General features: G+C 35.7%; 1 protein-coding gene across 2 annotated transcripts in view; it reads left to right on the top strand.

The window, feature by feature from the left end:
• LOC113232235 (synaptotagmin-7) overlaps positions 1-24,489 on the top strand; it is an 85,715-nt gene that overhangs the window by 31,436 nt on the left and 29,790 nt on the right. Inside the window, exons 2-3 of one of the 2 annotated variants that reach the window (XM_026466897.1) lie at positions 19,334-19,342; positions 22,998-23,138. In XM_026466897.1, the coding sequence (XP_026322682.1) occupies positions 22,998-23,138 (141 nt within the window). In that variant the 5' untranslated portion in view covers positions 19,334-19,342. The remainder of the gene's footprint in view (positions 1-19,333; positions 19,343-22,997; positions 23,139-24,489) is intronic. The other variant, XM_026466898.1, reaches the window with a different exon arrangement.

The raw sequence follows: 24,489 nt of genomic DNA, 5'->3' as shown, positions 1-24,489 counted from the left end.
TTTTCTGAGTGTTTTTTCTGAGTGTTCGATCTTTGTATTAATAATTATAACAAACTAGTGGCGTAATTTCACAAAAAATAATTGAATATCAATTCAAAAAAAAATTAATCATTACGTACCTACTTAGTTATTATTAATTTTAACTTACATAATATTTAAGTTACATTATGTATCTTAAAATTAATAATACACTATCACACGCAGCATAAGTATTATCACAGTTCATGTTGCGTGTCTATGTGTGTGTGCGATAAACGTTAACCTTGAAAATGTTTCGAATTTTCGCATTTCGTGTCTTTCTTTAGTCATTTCCATGTGATTGAACACGAAAGGTTTCACCGGCCCATTGTGCTGTAGACAATGTCTGCTCTTCTGTCTGTCCCTCCTATGAAATATTACAAGGACCGTTGTTCACGTCAGGAAGGGTCTTAAAATCTATGGGTTCAAATCCGAGATTGAAATATGATCCTCCAAATCTGTTGAATTTTATTAAGACTTCTTTGGTCAGGTACAGGGTCAAGATTTAAATCCAACTCTAAGCCGCTTACTATAAGAACGGTTCAAAGTACAAAGTGTCAAACTTGACGTGCTCTTGACTGCACGTATTTTTACCTCGATACGATTGGTATTGCGAAGTCCCATAGGAGTAATGGAAACGAGATGTTCCGAATGGGTCTTAAAAGTCTATACAACCTCAAATGTCTTTGGTTGATTCCACATAAAAGTGAAAGTGTAGAATTAGACGCTTTGGAACAAATATATAGTAATAATGAGGATATGCACTGATTACTATATGGTGTGAAGTGTGAAGTGAAAAAATTTTCACAATAAAAAAAACACAAACTTACCTCGAAATTTTACAAGAAAACAGATGTATTCAATAAGTACTTTACATATACCAATGATTTTTTAATATCAACTGAACTAAATAGAACATGTATACTATAGTATATACATTTTTGAAATTGCTTTAACTTCGATTGTCAAAAAATAGATTCTGAAATAAAGCCAGACCCCTGCCGCTCGACGCAAGCAAAATAAACCGTATCAGTACTGAAAAAAATCGAATTCGGGCTGCTAAAGTAGTATCGATTCTTAAAATAAAAATATACAATAAAATTGCAAATTGCAAAATTTCCAAATGGAATCACTCGACCGTCCTACTGATATGCATTAAATTTGAATATATTAAACACATTATGTAATTAAATATTAAATATGTAATTTTTCCATTTTTGTTCCATTATAGCAAAGCTCAAGTTAAACTGTTCGATTTGAAGTGAAACAATTGACGACACCCGTCAATTATTTCGAATTCGGGCTGGCCAATCTGATTTGGCAGAATAGTTTTCAAACAAATTAAATGATATTTCGTCTCTATTTCTGGTTATATACTCGATGGTACGAGTAGACTGAGCCAATAGATCCACTCGCGCCCGTCACACCTACATTTGATTTACACGCACCCGCGCCCGCCGCCACTCTGAATAAGGTCTTAGAAATCTTTTCTTCACTCAGCCATTTTCCCTTTACAGCTACTTATTTAGTTACCTATTTACTCATTAATAATTATAACAAACTAATGGAGTAAATTCACAAAAAAATAATTGAATATCATGGTAATAATTACAAAATTCATGATCGCACGCCTAGTAATTTAAGAAGTGAATGGAAGTAAAAAACGTCCGCGAAAAATTTCCGAAAAGTAATCCTTCATCCATGCTACGACATAATACAGAGATCGGCTTAATTAATACGAAAACTACGCAGTTGGAATATTAAGTGACCGTTATAGTGAAAGGAACCGCCTTAAGTTTGCAAATAAACGTGAAAGCCTTTTGGTGTCACCAAAATACTTCAGCCAAATTCAACGTAGATAAATGTCAACTAACAAAACGTATTAATTTTAGGGTTTTCACCTTAAACTGCTTTATACTTACCGCAATTCGATTAGGCTATTGGAAATACTAATTTTGAAGTCATGTCTTTGACGAACTATTTGTGAGCCTGGTGATAAGCTATAGCTTAGGCCTGTAGGCATATCCGTAACAGTTGCAGTGCCACTTACTTGGTACTTGGTGTAACGGGCTGGTGTCAACTCGACGTCAAGGCGCCTATTTTGCGTGTGGTGGGTGCAGGATCCTACTCGTGCCACCCAAGCTCCTCCAGGAATCTCAGCAATCTTCTCGGTTTGCTAAAGAATTCGGGGAGCGACCTCGGCACTCCAAGGTACGTCGCCCAGTATCTGGCCAAGCCGGAGCGCTGTAGTAGGGTGTGCGCAGCCGTTTTCTCCCCCTCCATGCACGCTCTGCAAAGAGGGCTGTCTGTGATACCCACAGACCACATAAGATCTTGCCTAAATTAAAAAGGTGTTTTTGTATGGACCATGACCCGTTAGGGTGACAGTTAGGGCGAAGCAAGAGCTTCACACTCTAACTGTCACCCTTTTAAGTGTAATTAATTTTCGAGATAGACTGGCGTTGGGCGTTGAGTAATTTAAAGTAAATAATTATTTGTATGAATAATACAAGTGTGTGTGTGTGCGTGTGTGTGTGTGTGTGTGTGTGTGTGTGTGTGTGTGTGTGTGTGTGTTTGTATGTGTGTGTTTCAGATATAAACTCTCAGCATTTCCTCAATATCTTCGTAGTATAGTAAATTGAGCCACTTTTGCACTTTCTGTTTCACTTCTCAAACTGAACAACCCTTTAAGGATACTAAGGCGCTAACCCTATCGTAAACAAAAAGACCAAGAAAAGAACTTAATCTATTTTAATTAAATTATGTTATTATAAAATTATGAACCGATATCCACATTTGGGTTTTGTGACGATACGCTCTCTGGTTTTATCTGGTTTTCGGCTGTTATAAAAGCTGGTACATACAAGCTTATATGACCAATTTATTTCGCACACATTCTCGCGCATCACCGCCTTGTGAGCACACCTTTGGGATCGTGCTATGAATACAAAGTATATTTCATTGGTTTCAGCCAGGGGTACAATATTATTTGTTTTGTTTTCTCTGTCTGCAGTTATTGGTTAACTCGAGGGTCTAAAAGATCTTCAGTTTTGTTCTACGACTTTTGTAAATCATCACCACCTTCAACATAAGCCTCGCCTGAGCACGCCAATTCTCCCAGTCCTATGCCACCCGCACTATGAAAATTATATTAAATAAGGTTAAAAATATATATATGATCATTACTCACCCACCCATGGGTCCTACCCCGTAGTAGGTTGAAAAAGCACTTAGATTCTGCTGAGAAGTGAAAAATATTATTGATACAATTCTGTTCAAATTAGGCCGGGTATCTACTTGTGAAAAGACCGTGGTAAGCACTACACGAAGATTGTCAGCTTAGACGAAAATTGTTTCTGAAAATATCAACTCGAAAGAAAAGAGTACCAGTTGGGAAAATAGAATTTCTATTTATTTAAAGGGAAAGCTTTTTTAAAACCACCTTGATTCTTGTTGTCCCTAATCCAAACTAAAATCATAAATTTGAAAGTATATCAACAACTGTCGGTTATTTTTTCACACCTAAGTCTCAGAACCAATATTGATGAATTTTGGTATAGGGAGTAGACTTTAGTAGAGCTGCTTAGGAAAGAGTTTATCCAGGGAAGTACTGCCACCTTACCTATTTCTGCCGCCAAGCAGTAACGTGACCATTATTGCGTTCCGGCTTAGAAGCGTAAGGGTGCTAGTGGAATTACAGGCACATAGGACTTGTCAACTTATATCTGAGGATGACGGGCGCAGTGGCTTACTCCCTAAGGTCTTTGCGGTTTAAAGCTCTAAGTGGCACTATTATGGATAGGTCTGTCGGTTACCACCATAAGCACAACTTGTTTGTCCCGTCTCTTGTCTCAATCAGATCTAATTTAGATAGCCAATAGCGCGCGCCTATTTCAATTTTATCGCGCGCGTCGCGACTGTCATGCGTAGCCATGCTACGGGGGCAGATGTTGGTATACTAAAGCTGAAAAAGAGCAGACTGACTTTGTTAGACATAACTAACCAATATGTAAATAACCAATATAAAATTGTTTTACAAAATTTTTTAACGTTATATCGCTTCTCGCTTACAAGGTCCCAAAGTATTCATTCTCTCAAAGGGTCGTCTATTGTCCAGTCCTACAATGTTCAGTATCCTGAAACGACCATGAAACTTAACACACAGAAAATTGGTATGGTTATATAAAAGAAAAGATAAATGGTTGGATTTCGGCAAGCACTAAGAATACGTTACGTGGTAACTCTGGAATGGCAGTTAATTTTTTTTTATGATATTAAGTGACAGACGAACAAGTCGTGAGCCTGGTGGTAATGAAGGTGGTGTCTACACGCCTGTCCATGGCAGTTGCGTTATTTCTTTCAATCATTTATTGTCTTCCCAAAATTTATATTTAAAAACATTTATATTATATAAATACGTTCATAATATAATATACATATTAATATACAGAGAGGGCTACATTTCAATAAATAGAGCTAGTAAACATTTTAACAATAAAGAAGACTATTTATTGAGAGCTTTTGTGAAACATCTCCACTAGTTTTTAACACTCAGATTTTTTTCTCGACTCGATGAGACTTGAACCCACGTCCATTTTGCATCGTAGCATTGCTATTTACCAACTGAGCTACGGCGGCGACGAATGCCGAAAGCCAGTACAAAGATCTATAACAAAAACACATAGAAGAATTTCCACGCTTCGGTAACTGGATCCGTAGCTCATTTGGTAAGAGCAATGCTACGGTGCAGCATGGACGTGGGTTCTAGTCCCACCGAGTCGACAAAAAAAATCCTGTGTGTTCGGTCTTTGTATCCATAATCATAATAAGGAAGACTTCTAAAATCTAAACAAGAAATAAAAAATCTCACCCACATAAGAAGACAATTTTAAATCGGATAATCCACTGACAATGCGCCCGCTACCTTGCGACATGAGTATCCATGTAATTTCACCAACACCCCTTCAAAATTGGAACACATTACTGTTCGGAGGTAGAAGTAGGCAAGGTAATACACCCTTGTTTTGTCCCGGGGGAATCTGTATACAGATATCCCGGGAGTCGGCAATCTTCGGACCCTCCGATGTTCCGATGGGGGAGCAAGGTGTTAAAGCCACCAAAACTCCGTGTCACATCGAGGGCACACACCAACCCAGAAACTCTCAACATGGGCGGCAGAAATGCAGTACACCCCTGGACGTACTCGTTCACGAAGAGCTCTACTGCTACTTCAATGTAGTGATTGTTTCTTTTATTATTGTCATTAATAATTCTGCAGATTTCAAAACACACTCTCAAAAACCATATAGCAAAGAAAATGAGAAAAAGCGAAAAGAAATGACAACCCGGTGTCAAGTTAAAGAACTCAGTATCCAAGTCACGTATAAATACAAATGAATAATTTATGTTGAAGAACAAAAGCTTATTTTTCAAAAGAGGACGCCGAGAAAATTAGGCGCTTTTTTGTTAAAGAAAGGCTTTTTTTCCGTAAAGAGGAAATTTAATGACGAAGTAATTAGACATGCAATACTTGGGTAATGTTGCAAATTGTAAAAAAAGGTTAATTATACCAAAAATAATCTAGGATGATCCCTGTGATAGTGCATAAAAATCTACAAAATATGACCTTGTACATACCTTGTAACAACGACGTGAACTAATTTTCGTATTTTATGAACAATTTTTTATAAGCCTCGCTTTTAAATAATTAGCTTTTCTTTGAACAAATACATTAGTTTAAAGTGAAAATAACACCAAATCAATGTTTTTTTTTTAAGATTAAGAGCGGAAAAGTACATATTTTTTAATTCATACATTTTTTCGACAAAATACTAATGTGAAGTATAGTTCATTAAAGCGTGTGTGTTGGGTGCGTGTGCACGTGTGTTTATGTGTGTCGTGCTTGTTTTTGTGGTTGGTGCTACATGTTGCGTGAAGCAGCATAGGTATGGGGGTCATTGAGTTTGAATAGCTAAAAGATCTTCAGTGGACTGATAATCGAAACTGAGTAACCAATTTGTAATTTTGGGCTCACGTTCATTTTTAGTTAGAGGGTACAAGGCAAGTATATTGTTTAATTTATTACATAAATAACTTCCGAGGAATTTTTTTACAAATTTACCTGCGAATTTAGTACGGAAAGTTACAGAGAAACACACCGTGTGTTCTTTTTAACCGACTTCAAAAAAGGAGGAGGTTCTCAATTCGATTGTACTGAGGTTCACGCACGAAGATTCATATTTGTAAATAGCGCCTAAATTTTATTATACGGAGCCATTGACTTATTGTAAGTCAATGTACGGAGCACTTATTTTAATGGTTGATTTTGCTATTCTCCAATTCAAGGCGTTTTTCTCTCAATATACTTCGAGTACCGATTTTTATTATCTCCTGTGTCAAGTCCTATATAGTGGCGAACTAGGGGATATTTCAATAAAACTTGGCAAATAGACGTAATCCACGTACTTTTGAGGTCGGTTTTTTTAGTACTCTATACTGAGATTATATTATTGTAAGTTGCATCGTGAAACAATTGAGATTGCTAGAACAGAGTGACATTCAAGATAAACAATTGGCAGACAGTTAGGACTTTACAGTGCTTATAGTAGGTGCTGGCGAAATTACAGGCACATGGGACTTGTCAACTGATGTCTCAAGATGACGGGCAAGGTGGCAATTCAATTCAAATGTTTGCAATTTAAAACTCTGAGTGACACTGCAACTGCTATGGACCGGCGCGTCGCTTACCAACAGGCTTGTTCGTCCCGTCACTAGGTATCATAAAAAAAAATTAAAAAAAAATAATTTCGATACTTATAGATCTAACATAGTAATAGGTATTGTGACATTGATGTTTAGTATATAGAATCTTGGAGGAGAGACTTTGCCTCCCTATGCCTGTTCTATCGCTTGTACAATGGTCAATGTTCTGAAGAACTGTTTAACATGATGTCAACGGCAACAGTCGATCTCGTACTGACGGTTTCAGAGGAGGTTGTGGAATGAACACTTGTCGTCGTTTGTCGTTTGTCGTTGTTGTTGTCGGGGTTTTCCCGCAGGTATACAGCATGGAGTCCTTCAAAAGGGGTTTGAGAAGGGTCCTAAAGGGTTTGCAACGCGCTCGTGACGCCCGCTGGTGTTACAGGCGTTCAAAGGCGACGGTGACCACTTTCCATCAGGCGGGCCATATGCTTGTTTGCTGCCCACATAATATAAAAAAAAAACTTAAAACAATGATCTTGCATACGGTTTATAACATCATTCATTTAAAATAAATGGTTTAATACTCTATTCAATCAATAATTTAAACGCAACCAATGTTAAATAATTCATTTGCAATGCCATTATTCAATGTCTGAATTATTACAGATAACTTAATTAAATCAACCCCCCTCCCACTTCCTCGCTCTCTTCGCTCCGCTATAACTCGCAAGAACTTTGCAAAACTTTTCATCGCGCTCAATATTAATTTAATTTTATATTCAATAACGCGAAATATCCGAGTGATTGAAAGGTTATATGGTTCCATAGTCTACTTCTTGGTACAGGTAATCCAGTATGTGACCAGAAGTAGAGACGAAATGTCATTTAATTTGTTTCAAAACTATTCTGCCAAATCATTAGTGTGACAACTACGATCCGATTGGCCAGCCCGAATTCGAAACAATTGACGGGTGTCGTCAATTGTTTCACTTCAAATTAACCAGCTTAACTTGAGCCTTGCTGTAATTGACGAAAATTGCAAAATTACATATTTAATATTTAATTACCGATGAAATGTGATTCCATTTGTTTTGTAATTAGATGTTTTGCTGTGGTGTAGGAAAAACAGCAAAACATAAAATTTAAAATCGTAAAATTTTTAAAATTCCTTTTTAAACATTAAACATGTCACGATTATCATAAACATGTGTTTTATTTCTAAAACAATAATAATAAATTTACTAAGAGCGAAGAAGAAGAAAAAATAATCGACACGTTAGGTATGCACCATGTGCAAAGACAAACTGATAGAAAGCCGACGACAGCCGAAAGACGAAGATTGCCGAGAGATTTTTAAAAAATAGAAAAATGTTTGTGTGTGTTCTACTAATAATGATACCGATCTGGCGACGATAATGCCTATTCACTCTGGCCTTGAAAAGCTCCAAATTATAGTTTAACAAATCAATAACTTAAAGACGGAATGTTCTGGACTTTGTATTTAACCGACAGCGGAAGCGTGAAGTTGGAATGAAAAGTTCGTTAGGTTGGGGCAAATTCGTGTCATCCTCAAACCTGCAAGATATAGGATTGGATCCCTTCTGACGTTTCTGTAATCATGCTGTATTATTCACAAAACGATTATTCAGGACTCTCAAAGCTTGGTTGGCGTCTCCTGAAATTTTGCAAATGTCGATTAACGACAATGGCCACCTCCCATTAACTGGCGCGTGTGCTCGTTTGCGCCTACTTTACAAGAAAAGATATAGACTTTTAAATAAAAGAGAAGCTAACAAACGTACAACAGATTTACTACTTTATAACCTAAGACCGACAACGCAATATCTATGGGTAGCGTTAATCTACATTCATCAAGTCAACCGTCTGATAACCAGTTAGAATGCTATAAAAAAGATGTCAAAGTAAAACTATTAGCCCTTGGACATAAATAATAATCCCTAGCATTAGTGAGTATCCACAGCAGTACAGGGATTGGAGAAGGTAAAGGACAAGTTGAATTATTCATCATGCGGACAAGTCGCCGTGAAAACGAGCCAAATCGCTTAAGTGGTAGAATTATAGCGGGTTCCAAAATAGTCAATGAAATCCCTCTCCGTGATTAAACCTATTATAAGTCTCACTGTTGGCAATGATCTCCTTTAAAGTGAGAGTTGGGCCACAGTAAACCATCTTCGGAATCCAAGAAGCGTGATGTTTTTCTTTATTGTTAGAGCGATGTCACATGATACATTGCGTCGGCCTATAATTTCAATAGCATTTTTATCTTTCAAAACCGAAAGTAAGTAATGCTCAGGTTACTTCTTGGCGGCATAAATAGGAATGGTGGCAGACCCATGTAACTATCATCATGTTTAAATTCTGACCGACTTATTAAACCCCTGTGAGCGTGCAGCTCATGTAATATTATTGAAAAACGAAACAGTTTACACCTGGTTTAATCTGTCGAAGTATATATACCTTCAATATTTGTATGCCCTACTGTTTGGCCGGACACAGTGAAATTATACGTATTTTGCACATGTCAGCTTCTATATAACCTGTGTTTTCACAAATAAATGAACTATTATTATATTTATTTTAAACTCTCGCCTCTCCCAAAGCCTAAAAGATTAATTTTGATTTTTAAATGGGAGAGGCGGTATTTCCCGGCAATGGCACAGTCGGCCGGGGTCAGGGACTCAGGTCCAAGAACCGGCGAACAATACGTGCCGTATCGAGCAGGCCCGCCTTCTGCATTTATGCTGGAAGCGACACGCCACAGAAATCCAACCGCCTCAAGCTGTTAGAAAGGCTGACTGGAATTAACTCATTTGCGGACAAAACAATTGGGATTATTTCAGTGGAGGCCACATCCCAGATATCGGAGATCTTGTGCGCCAGGTCGAGATACTTCCGGCGTTTCTCGGTTTCAGCTTTCACGAGACCCTCGTCATGCGGAATGGTGGCGATCGATCCAATATCACAATATCAGGCTTATTCGCAAGAATAGTCTTGTCCTGAACTATTATTATTATTATTATTATGTCTAGTTTAGACTCTCGCCTCTCCCAAGGCCTAAAAGATTAATTTTAAATGTTTAATTTTTTAAATTATTATTATTACTTCCTTGGATAAACTTACAAGGCGCTCTATTGATACTGAAGAATAGTACCTTAAGTAAAAATAGAGCATCTTGTGATAGAGTAGTGTGAGAGAGTAGAGTTCGTCCAAGGAAGTACGGCCATTGCAAATATGAGCATAATTAAAGCAATCTTAAGCTGCAAGCGCAGGAGGCTTGTCAATTTTATGTTTCAGTGAAAAGCGCAGTGGCTGTTACCTTCAATCTCTGCTATTTAAAACTCCAAGTGACACTTCAACAAACTTATTCGTCCCGTTACTTGAAATCACAAAAAACGCTCTAACTATTACCTTATACCAAGAGCAATGAAAATGAAAATGAAGCCTAAATGAGACACACGCAGAAAGCTGCACGAAGCCGTTTGAATATTAAACAAAACTGCCTCAACTCGATTGTCTACCTGTTGACAAAGGCATATAATATTTTGAAGCTTACTAAGTATCACGTACTTTAACTATAAAGAAAGTTATCGTGATGAACAACCTTGTTTTTGTGTGTTTACCTATTACATCTTCTTGCCGTATCGTTTGCTTACCCTATGTTATTGCACCCCAGAAATTAGTCACGCTGACATCGTCACTTTCCGCAGCCAAACAGTTACCATGCCGAACTGCCACGCCGTCGTTCCATGTTCGATTCCCGGGCCGGGAGAAATATTTGTATGGTTTACATTAATTTCTCTCGTGAGTTTGGGTGTAATTTGTGGTTGTCTATGCGTGTGTCCATGGCACCCGCGACACAGGGATTCCCTAGTGCGGGGCTATGTTGAGTGTGTGCGTTATTATGTTGAGTGTGTGCGTCACATTAAAGCCTGAAGCATGAAGGTATCAGGACGAGGAAGGCACGATAGGAATGGGCCTTCGTTTGAATCGCATCACATAAACAACCATCTGAAATCCCCCACTTGTACAAATTGTCTTTGCTCCGGCCAATCTGACAAGACCTATTTAAACACTTTCAGTTCGGCCATGGCAATTCATGTCCGAGATAAAGACTCCCAGAAGGCTGGGCAAACACACAATTAACCAATAACCAAAATCAATAATCCAAGCATAAAGCTAAACAACATACCGTTGGACGTAATAGCTTACTTTAGGTGCTTGGGTAGTTTGATAACCAATCACAACAGATGTACCTCAGACATTGTTGCAGTGAGACGTGGACAGTGACACAGAGAGACAGAGAATTATTGAAAGCATTTGAGATGTGGTGGTGGACGAGAACGAAAGAAACCAGTTAGATGGAAAGAGAAACCAACAAGTAAGTGAAGAATAGTGCAAGAAGAGAGAATATTATTAAAGACAATACGGAACCGGAGAAGAAAAACCTTTGGGGAAAATCGAAGGCAAGAAAGGCAGAGAAAGACTGTTATAGTCCGAACGGGATGTGAAATAATAGGTGGACAATTAGGTACCTATATAGATCGGTTGCAACTAAGTTAGAAGGTCGTCCGTCCCGGTGGTTGGCGATAAGAATTTCGTGACGTCATGTCATGCCGAGTCGTCGTCCCGCGCGTTACCTCCCGAGTGCATATAGAAACGGCACGCAATTAAGAGCGAAATGAAGTTATTTAGATCAGATAAGGGAAAAGGTACTATCCTGTCGTTACAGAAAATTAAACTTACGACGACGAAGTACATTTAATCATGCCTATCTCCCAATGCTGTAGACAGATAACACAGGTCTTTACTTACATATATGTCTATCGTTTATAATATAAATTCTTTTATATACCACAACCCACTTATTCCGAATACATTCAGCCCTGGGGGCAATTTTCGTATTCTAGATAAAATGGCACAGTAAAAATATGTCGACAAAACATAGCTGTAATCGATCTCGAATAAGTTTTGGTATTCTCATCATAGTCGTCATTCAGCGCTCGACATACGAGAGGTCGGAGGCAATGCATATAGGATTACCTCACGCGGTATTGTATGAAATCCATAGAGACAGCAAAACGTTGACAAAAATTTGCCTTGTCACAGATTAGTAGAGATCCTTGTGAAAAACTTCGTCCAAGGAAATACTGCCATCTTACCTATTCTACTACTTTATTATTTTTTTTAAATAACTTTTTAGAGGCTTCCTAAGTTAGTGAAGGAAGAGTGTGTTTAGGTAGATGGGAGGTAGGCAGTAAATAGTTATATAAAAAAAAGTAAATTATATATGCTGGTAGAACCGTGAAAAACGTAAAGTGATCCAGTCAGAATGGCTGGCCACTTTATTTCTTTAATATTTCCGTTAGTGCAAAATTAGAAAATATGTCAATAAATAAATAACGAGTATAGTTTCATTTGTATATTTCGTTTGGTATATTCTGACAGACATCAATAATTGACGTTCTTTTAATTGTTTTCTGCTTAAATATTGACACTGCCGCCAACCAGTATAATGTAAGCATTACAGCGTTCCTGTTTTGACTTATTTATTTATTTCATACAATTACAAAGGTTTACAGTAAAATACCAAAGCAGTCCGGAATTCATAAAATAGACAGTATTAGTAATTCATAGAAGAGAGACGCTCATCCATTCTCTCACAAAACCTCAAACATTCATTACACACAGTCACCCATCTATTTGCAAAAACATCGCAATCTGGTGCAGGTACGAAAAGTGCTATACTCCTTAAAATGGCTTTGATTAATTCCGCGTGACAGTGAAAGTGTTGAACCAATCACTTTGAAATAAATATAATAAAGTAAAACTGAGACTATACACTGATAAGCATGTGGTGTAAAAACACTATTCCTAAAAATTTTCAAAATTAAAAAGAACACAAACTGAATTAAATTTTTATTGAATTGATATTCAATTATTTTTGTGAAATTACTGCACTAGTTTATTATAATTATTAATACAAAGATCGAACACTCAGAATTAATTCCTTCGATCCGGTCGGATTCGAACCGACGTCTTTTAGCATACCGTGCCAGACGCTATACCAACTAAGCCACGGAACGAACCAACGGACCTCACGAATTTTTCTATGTGCTTGCGTCGTGTCTTTGTATTTGGTTTTTGAACGACTTTTAGTCGTAGCGCCATCTATGAGAAATCTATGACAGATTTATCACCCAGTTAGTACCTTTACAGCTACCAGTCCTGGCGAGAGATGTCGCTATTAATTAAATTCTTATTGAATTGATATTCAATTATTTTTTGTGAAATTACTCCACTAGTTTGTTATAATTATTAATACAAAGATCGAACATTCGTGAGGTCCGTTGGTTCGTTCCGTGGCTTAGTTGGTATAGCGTCTGACACGGTATGCAAGAAGACGTCGGTTCGAATCCGATCGGATCGAAGGAATTTTTTCTGAGTGTTCGATCTTTGTATTAATAATTAATACAAACTTACCTCGAAATTTTACAAGAAAACCACTTTTTTCAATAGGTACTTTAGATCCAATGATTTTTTTATATCAACTGAACTAAATAGGACACGTATAGCACACGATACACATTTTGCAAACGGCTCTTATTTCGTTTGTAAAAAACAAAATTATGAAATAAAGCCAGCGTCCCAGAATGCCTTTCGACGTGCACTGAGCACGACAGTGCAGAGCATGAACAAGAAGTGGCAGTACTTCTCTGTATGAAAAACTCTACTGTCTGTGTAAAGGGGGCTAATGTGGACTCGTATAAAACATTATTTGTTGGTACATTGGTATTTTAGAGCGTCGACTGTACATCACTAGTGAATAAGAATCGATTTCTTTCTATAAATATGTAATGTTGATAATATTTTTAATTGAGGAAAATTAATACGTTCTACTACGCAGCATTTTTTAATAATTCGAATACTGCTTACAAGGAAAGTAATAGAAAAACAAAACCCTCTAAAGGCCGGAATTTTATTTTGTTTTAGTTTAAGTTACACGATTACGACTTTTTTTGTTGGAAAAGAGGTATCTCATTAGTGGGCCAATTCAAATTTCAAGAAAGTATTCTCGCTCTACCCCCCGTTCACACGGCATTATACTGCACGTTCTTTTGCAGTATAAATCTTACCAAACAAACAGTGGCGCATACATTAGATATATTATTATAGAACCATTCACACGGTGTTTGTCCTGCAAAAAAATGCACACAGATCTATACGTTTATCGAATACGCAACGGACTTGTCAGGCAAATCGAATGAACTTTAACGTATTCGGTGTGCAGTGGCATGTACTATTACACTCTTTCACACGGGACGAGGTAACGAAGAACAAGCGGCGTCTAGTATTGCAGTATACATTATTGGAACGCATAATTTAATCACTTAATACAAAATGACCGGCGAATCTTCTGTGGACAACGATTTAGTGAAACTTGTTTAAAAATCGATATGGAATTGTAGAAAACTCGAGTTGCAACTCAAGCAGCCTGACAAACGTGTGATGGATCCATAATTTCTTTCTCAGGGCAATCTGTCTTTTAAACGCATGAAAATATATTGTGTGAACACCTTACTGTCTGTGGCTCGGTCCGCCTCGGTCTCGGTTTCACAGTGCTTGGTCTAGCGTCTATATGTGGATCTACTCACTCCTAGCCGCTTCGGCATTGTGAAAGGGAAGACGTTAAGACCAAGGCACTAGCCTTACAGAGAACCGGATGAAATCCATGTAAACGGGCCGATCTAAGGTTAGAACGTGACTTAGATGGTCCCTGCGCGCGTGCTCGCGCAGGTCGTAGTGCCTTTCTCGTATACTCTAAAGGTCGGTAGAGAGGGTCACTAGCTGACTCGGGACTGTGCTGCCATATGTGAAGGGTGTGTGTGCTGATTTTCTGATTGGAGTAAATATGGGGACACATTCCGATCCACGGGCATAAACTGATCTTATTTAAGAATATAATCAGAGGATATTAATATTTTCTTCATCTGTTGATGTTACGACCTTACTTGTTTCTCATATGCTATCTGAAAAGACGTCTTAACAAATTTCTTGCATTTGCATAACTATGTTGTGCGCTGCAGGTAGTAACAGTGAGTGGCATTTTGAAATCTAATATAATATAATTATTATATGTATATAATTTTTATGAAAACACTTTAATAAAAAGTACTTATATTTACTGTTAGTACGTTTTGAAGTTTTAGTTTTTAAAATAAGAACAATTAAAATAGTACACCATGAATACACACCGCGTGTGGCAATAAATTAACTTATTTACATGAATAAAAACAATTAGAATTACAATTAAATCATTATTTTGTAAAAATCTTTATAATAATAATAAGTCTTTTTTTCGAAACAAAAACGACTGAAGTAGATTTATGTTGCAAGAACAAAGTGAGACGTGGACATACGACACTTGGATACAAAAGCGTATGCGCAGAACAACATCGGTTGTGATCATTCGCGAATGTCATGTTCGTAGAAAAAAGTGGTATAGTTACATACACCACGACATCGACTTTGACTTTGACTACGTATTCTTTCCTTGCAAGGTATGGAATAAATTTGTGAAGTGAATATAATTTAATTGTTAATGAGTCATTTCATTAACATACCTGGAGATCAAATCGTCCAGTTTAACTTGAGCTTTGCTACAATGGACGATAATTGCAAAATTACACGATGAAATGTGACTCCGTTTGTTTTGTAATTAGATGTTATTCTGTTTTTCCCACACCACCGAATGGAACAACCCCCATTGTTAGAGATATTATCTTTGTTACAATAAATACAGAATACTTTTGGAATATACGGAGACGTACACACAGGTCAGTTGTTGGCGCTGTACTGTTTTAGTTTTCTAATTTGTGATTTCAGGGTAAACGAAAGTTGACATTTAAAAAAGACATTTACCTGATGAGTTGCCAGGAATGGATGGCGCTTATTTCGTCTCTATCGGTTATGTACTCGATGATAGGAAAAAACTGAACAATTATAGCAAATTGTCATTTATTTTGTTTGAAAGTATTTTGGTTAAAAATATATTAATATAATATTTAATCTTTCACGCGTAAATCCTATCTGTCGCATTTCAAAATGGAGCCCCTATGAGTGGCAGTTAAAAATTATCGGCGACCGATTTCGGAATTTTATGACCCGACATTACCACTCCATTGTCGTAGTATTTTATGGCCCTTAACGCTCGAAGCTCAGAAAATGAAGTAACTGTTCGTTGTGTCACAATTACGTTGTATTTATGTTTTCTAAATTATTCTACCTTTCTTGTCATTTTCACTCATTATCATAATAATAAATAATCATTTATTTCAGACGTACCAAATGTGCAGAATGACAAATATTTTTAATTAAGATAATAAATTAAATAACATTAACACATTATAAATAAATACCATTAACGTTCTTTCGCGTGCGATTGCCCGTGTTTGATTTTGTTACAACGTCGCATCGCAGAAATCTACTAGCTCGCATGACGCATTGCAATCATTTGTGAATAGCTTCTCATCGCGCTTTCCTGCGATGTTAGTCTCTTTGTGTTTTTTCCTATATTTCCTTATCAATAACGGCAGTGCAACACTCTTTTTACAATCCATGCCGCTACCTAATATAAAAAATACGTTCAGTGCGGTTGGCGATGTTCGAAGGAATGGTTACGGAAACCGTGGCAATGAGATGCCTTGCCGCAGGAAATCGCATTTCGCGTCGCAGTTTTCTGCGTTGCGAATTCGCATCGCGCTGATTTGCAGTTTTGTGTTTCGACCCTAAAGGCTAATAGCGCAGGATAGACCGCGTGAAATTAGCGCGTGTTGGAGTGCGCGGTCTTTCCCTTTTCCTTCCAACGTCTTTACACGAGCGCTCAATCGCGTACGATTGCTGTATCACGCACAATATGATGTCTGTGTAAAGCCTACGCTATTATCTGCTTTATAAATGAGGCCCAATGTCGTACATGGGTGAATCGCAACTGCTGTAATGCTATTGGTACTTTGGAACCCTCGCTGTATAAGAGAGAAACTATTTTTCTAAGTACAGCAAACACGTCCGTACGTGCTAACAAAAACATTTCCAATGCACTACAGTATCTTGACAATTTAAATATATCTCTAAAAAAGTATTTTTCTCTCTCAAATTTCAAATTTTCATTCTCTACTTTAATTATGTCAATTAGAATCACTTCAATGGAATGAAATAAATAAAAGGAATGTTCAACTGTCATAGAACAAAGTTTGTGGAGTGAGTCCCAATTTCGAGCCTTGTCGCACACCCATGTCAATAGCACTCAGATGTGAAATAAAAGTACCATTAAGTTTTCACAATTTATATCTTTCATGTGATTGATAATATTATAATAACTCCCATACCGTATATTCAAAGATGAGAATTCGCAACACCTGTATTTTAAATTAGAATTATATAGAGAATCGAAAGCTTTAGCAAAATTCGGGAATCATTTTTGGTAACATAAATTGAACAACACCATAAATTTTTGTTACATTATTCAACAAAGATGTTATTATAACATCTTACAAATATATAAACTGTCATAGAAATAATTAAAGTTCTTCATAAATTCCACAATCACCATTATGTAACATAATTTGTCCGCAAGATAGGAGAGCTATTAAATTATCAATAACATTATTATATAGGAATGAAACTATTTTTCCGGATTTAAATCGCGTATATTTGTTTTTTCAAACAAACCGACGTTTCGGGCCCTTTACAGGTCCCATGGTCACGGTTGACCATGACCACCGTCAACCGTGACCATGGTGACATTCATTCCTATGTATAACAATCGCGAAAACCTAAGAACTCGAAACATTATTATATTTAATAATTTCTCTATCGTTATGCCCGTCAGGAAACCCTGTTTATAAATGCTATCTATATCAGGTTTTGTAACACCTTATCAACAATATGGAAAAGTAATAAAGTATGGAGTATTGACTACTATAGTTTCTTTGAATTTTGAACAAGATGCCTAGAACGGGAGTAACAAAAAAAGAAAAACTCAGAAATCGACAAGATGAGTAACGATCATATAGTCGATTATCACACTTAGTAAATTTTGCACGATTGCCGGCGTCGTGTCGCTATCGTGTCGCCCTTTTGAAATTCTTTTGTATTTCGTACATATCGCCATTTTCCTGGCAAACTGTCTTAACTAGAAAAATTTTCAGGGAAAAATGTTTTATGCTCAGCACTTCACATCTTAACTACTGCTCGCGTCAACCTCGCTGTGTCAATAAATTATATTTGTATATGAAAAAGGCAGAACACGTATAGTGGAGAATGTTTGCTTTTGAAAACATAGTAAGATTCTACGTCTTACTTAGTTACGGCAAAAATGTCAGTAACAGCGGTTCATTGGGAAGAGAGACGAATGAAAGCAAATTTTTGTGCACACTTTGCGACGTGTGGTAGTAAGTCGTTGTAGGGTACAATATTTTTATGTACGTTTGAGATATATACAAATGGTAATGTATAATGTTCTCAATATACAAAAGAGTCCTGCGATTGCGCTCCATACACAAAAAGTATGATCCTAGCTGGGATATTAACTAAATTTAGTTGACACGATCTAGGAAGTAATATCCGGAGCTGTGGTGGCCAGTTTCCCATTAAATGACACATTTGCAAAATTACCCAACTCAAAACCTCCAATTTTCGAACCGAATATTAATTTTTCTAATCATTACAACGTTATAAGTATACTTCGTTAGCAGAGTAAAAAATAATATTACCACTTTTGGTAGCGACATCTGGCAGGTGATGTCTATACTACTAATAGTACGGCGTGCCATATAGTATTGACATTAGTCTAACAATTATTAGATATAGGTCCTAATTTCAAGCCTTGAGACTCACCCCTGTCGATAACACATTGAACTGACAGGAAAATACCATCGGGTTTTGACAAATTTACTTCTTAAATGCGATTGATAATGTAAACTCCTGAAACACTCCAAAGCCTCGAATTTTTAACTCCATTGTATTCAATTTGGAATAAATTGAGAAATGGTAATCAAATCGAACGCTTTGGAAAAGTCGAGAAGTACCAGAATTTTATTTATAATGACGTGTAATAATTTTTGATGAAGTAATTTAAACAATACATTACATTGATGTTACATTATCAAAGTAGATGTTATCATAGTATATTATTGTTAACTATATAAAACTATATGTATAGTATATTGTTACGTAGATACACTAAATGTAACTTTATTTGTTAAGTTAATCTAATTGTCTTCGTAAGTGTACTTTTGAACAAATGTATTGAATAACCACGAATAATACACATACATTATTATGTTAATCTTTGTACAAACATATACGTGAACAGCATAAGTGTTAAGTAGAAATAGTAGTTTTCCGTCTTTAGACTAAAAAGTGCCTACCGCAAAACGAATATTATTTTTGTAATTTAGTGTAACTGGATATTATAGTTTTTTTGTAGTTCTCTTCCGACTGTCCTTTTTTTTACTGTGTAGTTTCTTTTTGTGGAAAATTCTTTTCTAAATTATGGATTCCCTTTCCATGCTCTCTCCATCAAAAATGGTAGGTAGAAGAGGTTGTATATGACAAAATAGAGGATTTTCTAAAAAATAAGAGAATAGAAAACAATGCTTTACAGATTTTTGAAAGGCTTTTTGGAAAGTTTTTAACTTGAACTGAATTTTTTTTAATTGCGTGAGCTTTAAAACTGCTGTAAAGCTTAAATTTTCATTTTTGTATATACTTTTTTTTCATCATTTTAGAGGCACTTTACGAGAGTCAAAGAGAATTCCAGAGCTTTGATAAAATAGTTTTTTTTTATTTCTACTGCATTTTATTTATTTTGTTTCAACGCCATTATAATGCTGGAAGATTTATCACTACATTTTCTTTTTATAAATTGTTACTACAAAACAAATTTGGTAAACAGTGTTTTTTGCAACATTAAATAAACACCCCACATGTGTTTAACACAAAAAAATTAGTATTTAGCTAAGTAGAACACGCTAGGTCATCTTAGTTTAGTGACAGTTAGCACTAACTGCAGTACCTTTTTTTAGTTTAATTAGACAATCTGAATAAATAGATAACGATTTTTTACAAAGTAAAGTGAGACAAGGTGTAAGGTCTATCGTTATTAAGAAGTCATTTAAATACATGATCAAAAGAACAAGAATGTTCTTGTCTCTTTCATCCGCCATTAATATAAAAAAGATGACAATATACTTAGAACTGATAATCTGGAAAAGAGATGAAGTTTACAAAAGAAGACTCGTTTCACTTTATTTTACAAATCAAAAACCGATATTTTAAATAAAAGTGCATATCATATAACCCCTATAGTTAGAAATAGTTAATAACCTCATTTATTAGACTTAACATCGATTATTTCGAGCTTTTTCAGGAAGAACGTTCAAAGCGTCATAATGACAAATTTGAAATCTTATTTTTATTGCTTAGTAAAAAGTTTTTCCTAAAAAGGTTTCGCTGATTGTACAGTATTGCATATTTTATTGATTTTTATTGCATAAAGTTTTAATACAATAAGGTTTTCTGCTGAAGTTTTGTAAAATAGACGCACTTTTCAATTTGATAATGATTATTTTGTATTACAGCTCTGGTTTTTCGATTACATTATAAGAAGTTTCGAAGTGTTAGTTGTAACTAAAAATATTGATAAAAGTACATGTCCCAAGAAGAGATTTCGCCTTTCCAAATGATATCAATATTATATAAACCATTAGGACTTGTCAAGCAGATACTATCACTCCAAATTCGTAGATTAGTGTTACAAAAAATGTTATAAATCAAAATTACTATATATGATATATGACAATATAAATACAAATTAGTATTAAAATAAACAAGCGACATAGGTTTATCATACATACGTACTACATAGCCCTCACTGATAAAAGAGAAAGAAATTGACATTCTTACACTAGGCGGCACACAGTACATTTATGAAAATTGAATTTATGTCAAGATTGTAATATTTTTATGAAAAATAGTGACAAATATATAAGTGAAAATTGACAGTGTTGAATCAAATCACATTGAAAAAAAATTATATAGTAAAATTGTGGATATACACTGATTAATATACGGTGTGAAAACACAATTCCTAAAAATTTTCACGATAGAAAAAAAACTAAAATTTTTGACAAGAGAACCGCCCGCGCCGTATTCAATAGGTAATTTACATATCGCACTGCTATTACAATGGTGTTGTAACTCAAAATATGTGAAATTTAATATTATATCATTACTGAACGTAAAATTTGATTCTCTACACGTCAAAAAAACCGTTGTTAGAATATTGTAAGAAACAATCAAAAAATATCTACTTAACTCAAAAAGAGACACACTTTATGTGAGCTAGTTCTGGCCAAAATAATCTTAATTAAAAAACATAAAATTACTTTTTCCATTTTATTTTAAAAATACATTTGAGAAATTGTTTATGTGTCTATAATAAAGTATAACATATAAATTTTAATATTTTTTTTACGGGAAGCGAGTAATTCGTTTTTCATCGATTCTGAAAAGTCCTCTTTTTGAGTTAATACACTATTGTATTAACAGTGCGATATACCAATGATTTGTTTACATCAACTGAACTAAACAAAACACGTATAGTATATTGAATTTAACTGCCTCTGTGGCCGAACGGTTACCATGCCGGACTGCCACGCAGAGGTCCCAGGTTCGATTCCCGGGCCGGGAGAAATATTTGTATGACCTACATTTGTTTCTCTCGTGAGTTTGGGTGTAATTTGTCGTTGTCTATATGTGTGTCCATGGCACCCGCGACACAGGGTTTCCCTAGTGCGGGGCTATGTTGAGTGTGTGTGTTATTATTATTATTATTAATTTGCTTTCTAAAAAAAGTAAAATGTAAAAAAGTAAAAATAAAGTAAAATGAACCGTATCAGTACAGAACCAATTTGAATTCGAGATGTGGTCGTATCGACTCCTAATATGAGGAATAACAATAACCGGCTGTTCTTGACTGTCAGTCATCAAAGTCAATAACAAGATTCTGGTTGAAATTAGTTGAAAATTTGCCATTCACAAGGTTTGAAACTATAGAGAAACAAAAACTTTACACTACAGGTTTATTTATGGCAGTGCCCCGTCTAGCTCTTGCAGATCTCGATCTAAAATAAATATTGAACATGATAATATGTACAAACATTTATTTACAAAGTAAGTAACCCCTAGAATTTCTGACTCATTCTTCTCAGGGGAATCTGCCTTGCGAATGAGCAGTAGAATTTAATCAATATGACGACTTCAATTGTAATATGCTTACCTATAAAATAAAGATTATTGAAGTTCGACTTCGCTCATCTTCTCTTCGCGAAACGCTCACTTTTAAGACCATAATTAAAAGCCGTGCTTTATGCCAGAATAAAAGAATGCCAAACATGCGGAATGTCAAATTAGTAAGACACCGAATTGTAAAGAACAATACAATACAACGCATAAGTCAAATAGCCATTGTGCAAATTTTGTTCTGAATGTCGACAACGACTGAGACACTGCTACTTACAAGAGATATGTTAATTCATTTTTTGGACGAAGTATGTTTAAAGCAACTCCGGTATGACGTTTTAAAATTGGTTCATATCTGCTTAATATTGTTCAATTTACTATAACTTTCCCATTTATTAAGCGACAAAACCCTTTCGTATTAGGGATGATTGATTTTATGCAAAAATTAACCAAAATAATAGAGTTTGTTAGTCTTTCGAAGATAAATAAAATTAAATTATACTTGAATTGGTCACATTAATTAAACACTATCCCGTGAGAAGAATGAGTAAATACTCTAGGGGTAGAAATAACAAACTATTTTGAAATAGATTTAAACATATTTTCACTTCGAAACTTCTTTAGCTAAGGACACGTAGTGAGTTGCACAAAAATGAGATTGAAGACATTATATAAAACAATGACAATGCCCCTAAATTAAGTGTGTCTAATAACCTATAATGACAAGTAAAAAAGTAAAAGTACGAGATCATTTCACTGAGTAATGTTGCTAAAATTTGAATTAGCAAAATACGAAATCGGTACAAAAGTAATTGTGTCACGACTTTTGCGTCAAAAATCGTGACACGATTCGACTCATTATCGTATCGTAATGTCTTCAAACTTACACAATTAGAGCAACTCGAAAAAAGTCCATAGCGACACGTTAAAGTGTTTCCGCTCTGGGCTGACAGATGGCGTTCCTGCAGAACCGGTCCATCAGCTTGGTGGACATGTACATCGACAACTCTGAGCCGTCGGAGAATGTTGGACAAATACACTTCTCCTTGGAGTACGACTTCCAGAACACCACTCTGATATTGAGGATCATCCAGGTTAGTGTCTTAAATCCTACATGATGTCATGAGCGTATATGCAAATATCCTGTAAAGCCTTTCGTATATGTTTAGTTAGTTCCCCGCAGAATGTTTCACGCGTTATCTTGTAAATGTCCAATACAAGACCCCGTAAACGTCCCACATAATATCCTGTAAACGTCCTACACAATGTCCCGGAAATGTCCCACACAATGTCCCGCATGTTTTAGTGACCATTTATCTGTACTATGATCTGCAAATGTTACACTTTGTTTGCGAAAAAATTTGAAGTAGGGTGGAGAATTATTAATACTCGAATGACAATACACGTCATTTCATGTAGGTACTTGTCCTATTTCAATGTGCCTAATGTATTTTGTGTAACTCTGTTGTATTAATCTGTGTACCTTAGGTGATATCTGTCTGTGTTTTTTCTTAATTGCTAAATGTTAATCTGTGTTTTTCTTCCTAATTTATTGCTGTTATATATAGTTACCGAGTTGATATCTATACGGTAAGTACTTTCAATAAATGTTACCTCGATATCAGTTTACCGAGTCTGTTTATTATAATCTCTTAAACATAGAAAATAAATAAATTTTTTTCGAATCCAAATTGCGTATGTTTCTTTTTTCAAATAAATCACCTTTTTGGGCCTTTTACAGCTGGTCAGTCACCCTTGACCATGGGACCTGTAGATGGCCCGAAACGTTGGTTTGTTTGTAAAAACAAACAAATGCGACTTAGGACTCAAAAAGTAGTTTATTATACTATATACTATATATACATATGTATATTAAAAAAACTGTCAACTCAGTTTCCGTAATCACAGCGGTCTGATTATTTAGTTAGATTGGTTCTTAGGTTTTTGGAAATTTGAAACGTTGGAAATAAAACTATTTTTTCGGATCTAAATGATTTTCGCACATTTATGTTGGGTGATTTCAATCCATTTTGTCTGACCCAACATGGTAGTGCCGCGAAGATTTTGTGTACATATTTGGTTAGGCAGTATTTTAATTTATCTGATTGGATTTTATTCAGTGTTTTCTTGAGGCATTGTTTTTCTAACAAGGCTGACATGTTCAATAATGATCAAAGCCCCGAAATAAACGACGAGTAAAAAGATTGGGTAATTTTTTAAACAAAATAATGTTTCGGACCGTTTGTAGGTCTCATGGTCAGTGATAACTGTCAACCACTGACAGTTTGTTAGACAGTTTAACCGACTTTAAAAAAAGGAAGAGGTTCTCATACCGACTGTTTTTGGTATGTATGTTACGCGATAACTCAAAATTTGTGAACCAATATTGATTATTATTTTTTTGTTGGAAAGAGGGTTCCTCAGTAGTGGTCTCATTTAAATAAT

The sequence above is a fragment of the Hyposmocoma kahamanoa genome, unplaced genomic scaffold, assembly GCF_003589595.1.
Source record: "Hyposmocoma kahamanoa isolate Upper Pololo Valley unplaced genomic scaffold, ASM358959v1 67, whole genome shotgun sequence".
NCBI lineage: Eukaryota > Metazoa > Arthropoda > Insecta > Lepidoptera > Cosmopterigidae > Hyposmocoma > Hyposmocoma kahamanoa.
The sequence above is the reverse complement of the archived record's forward strand: the minus strand, read 5'-3'. Positions and strand labels throughout refer to the sequence as shown.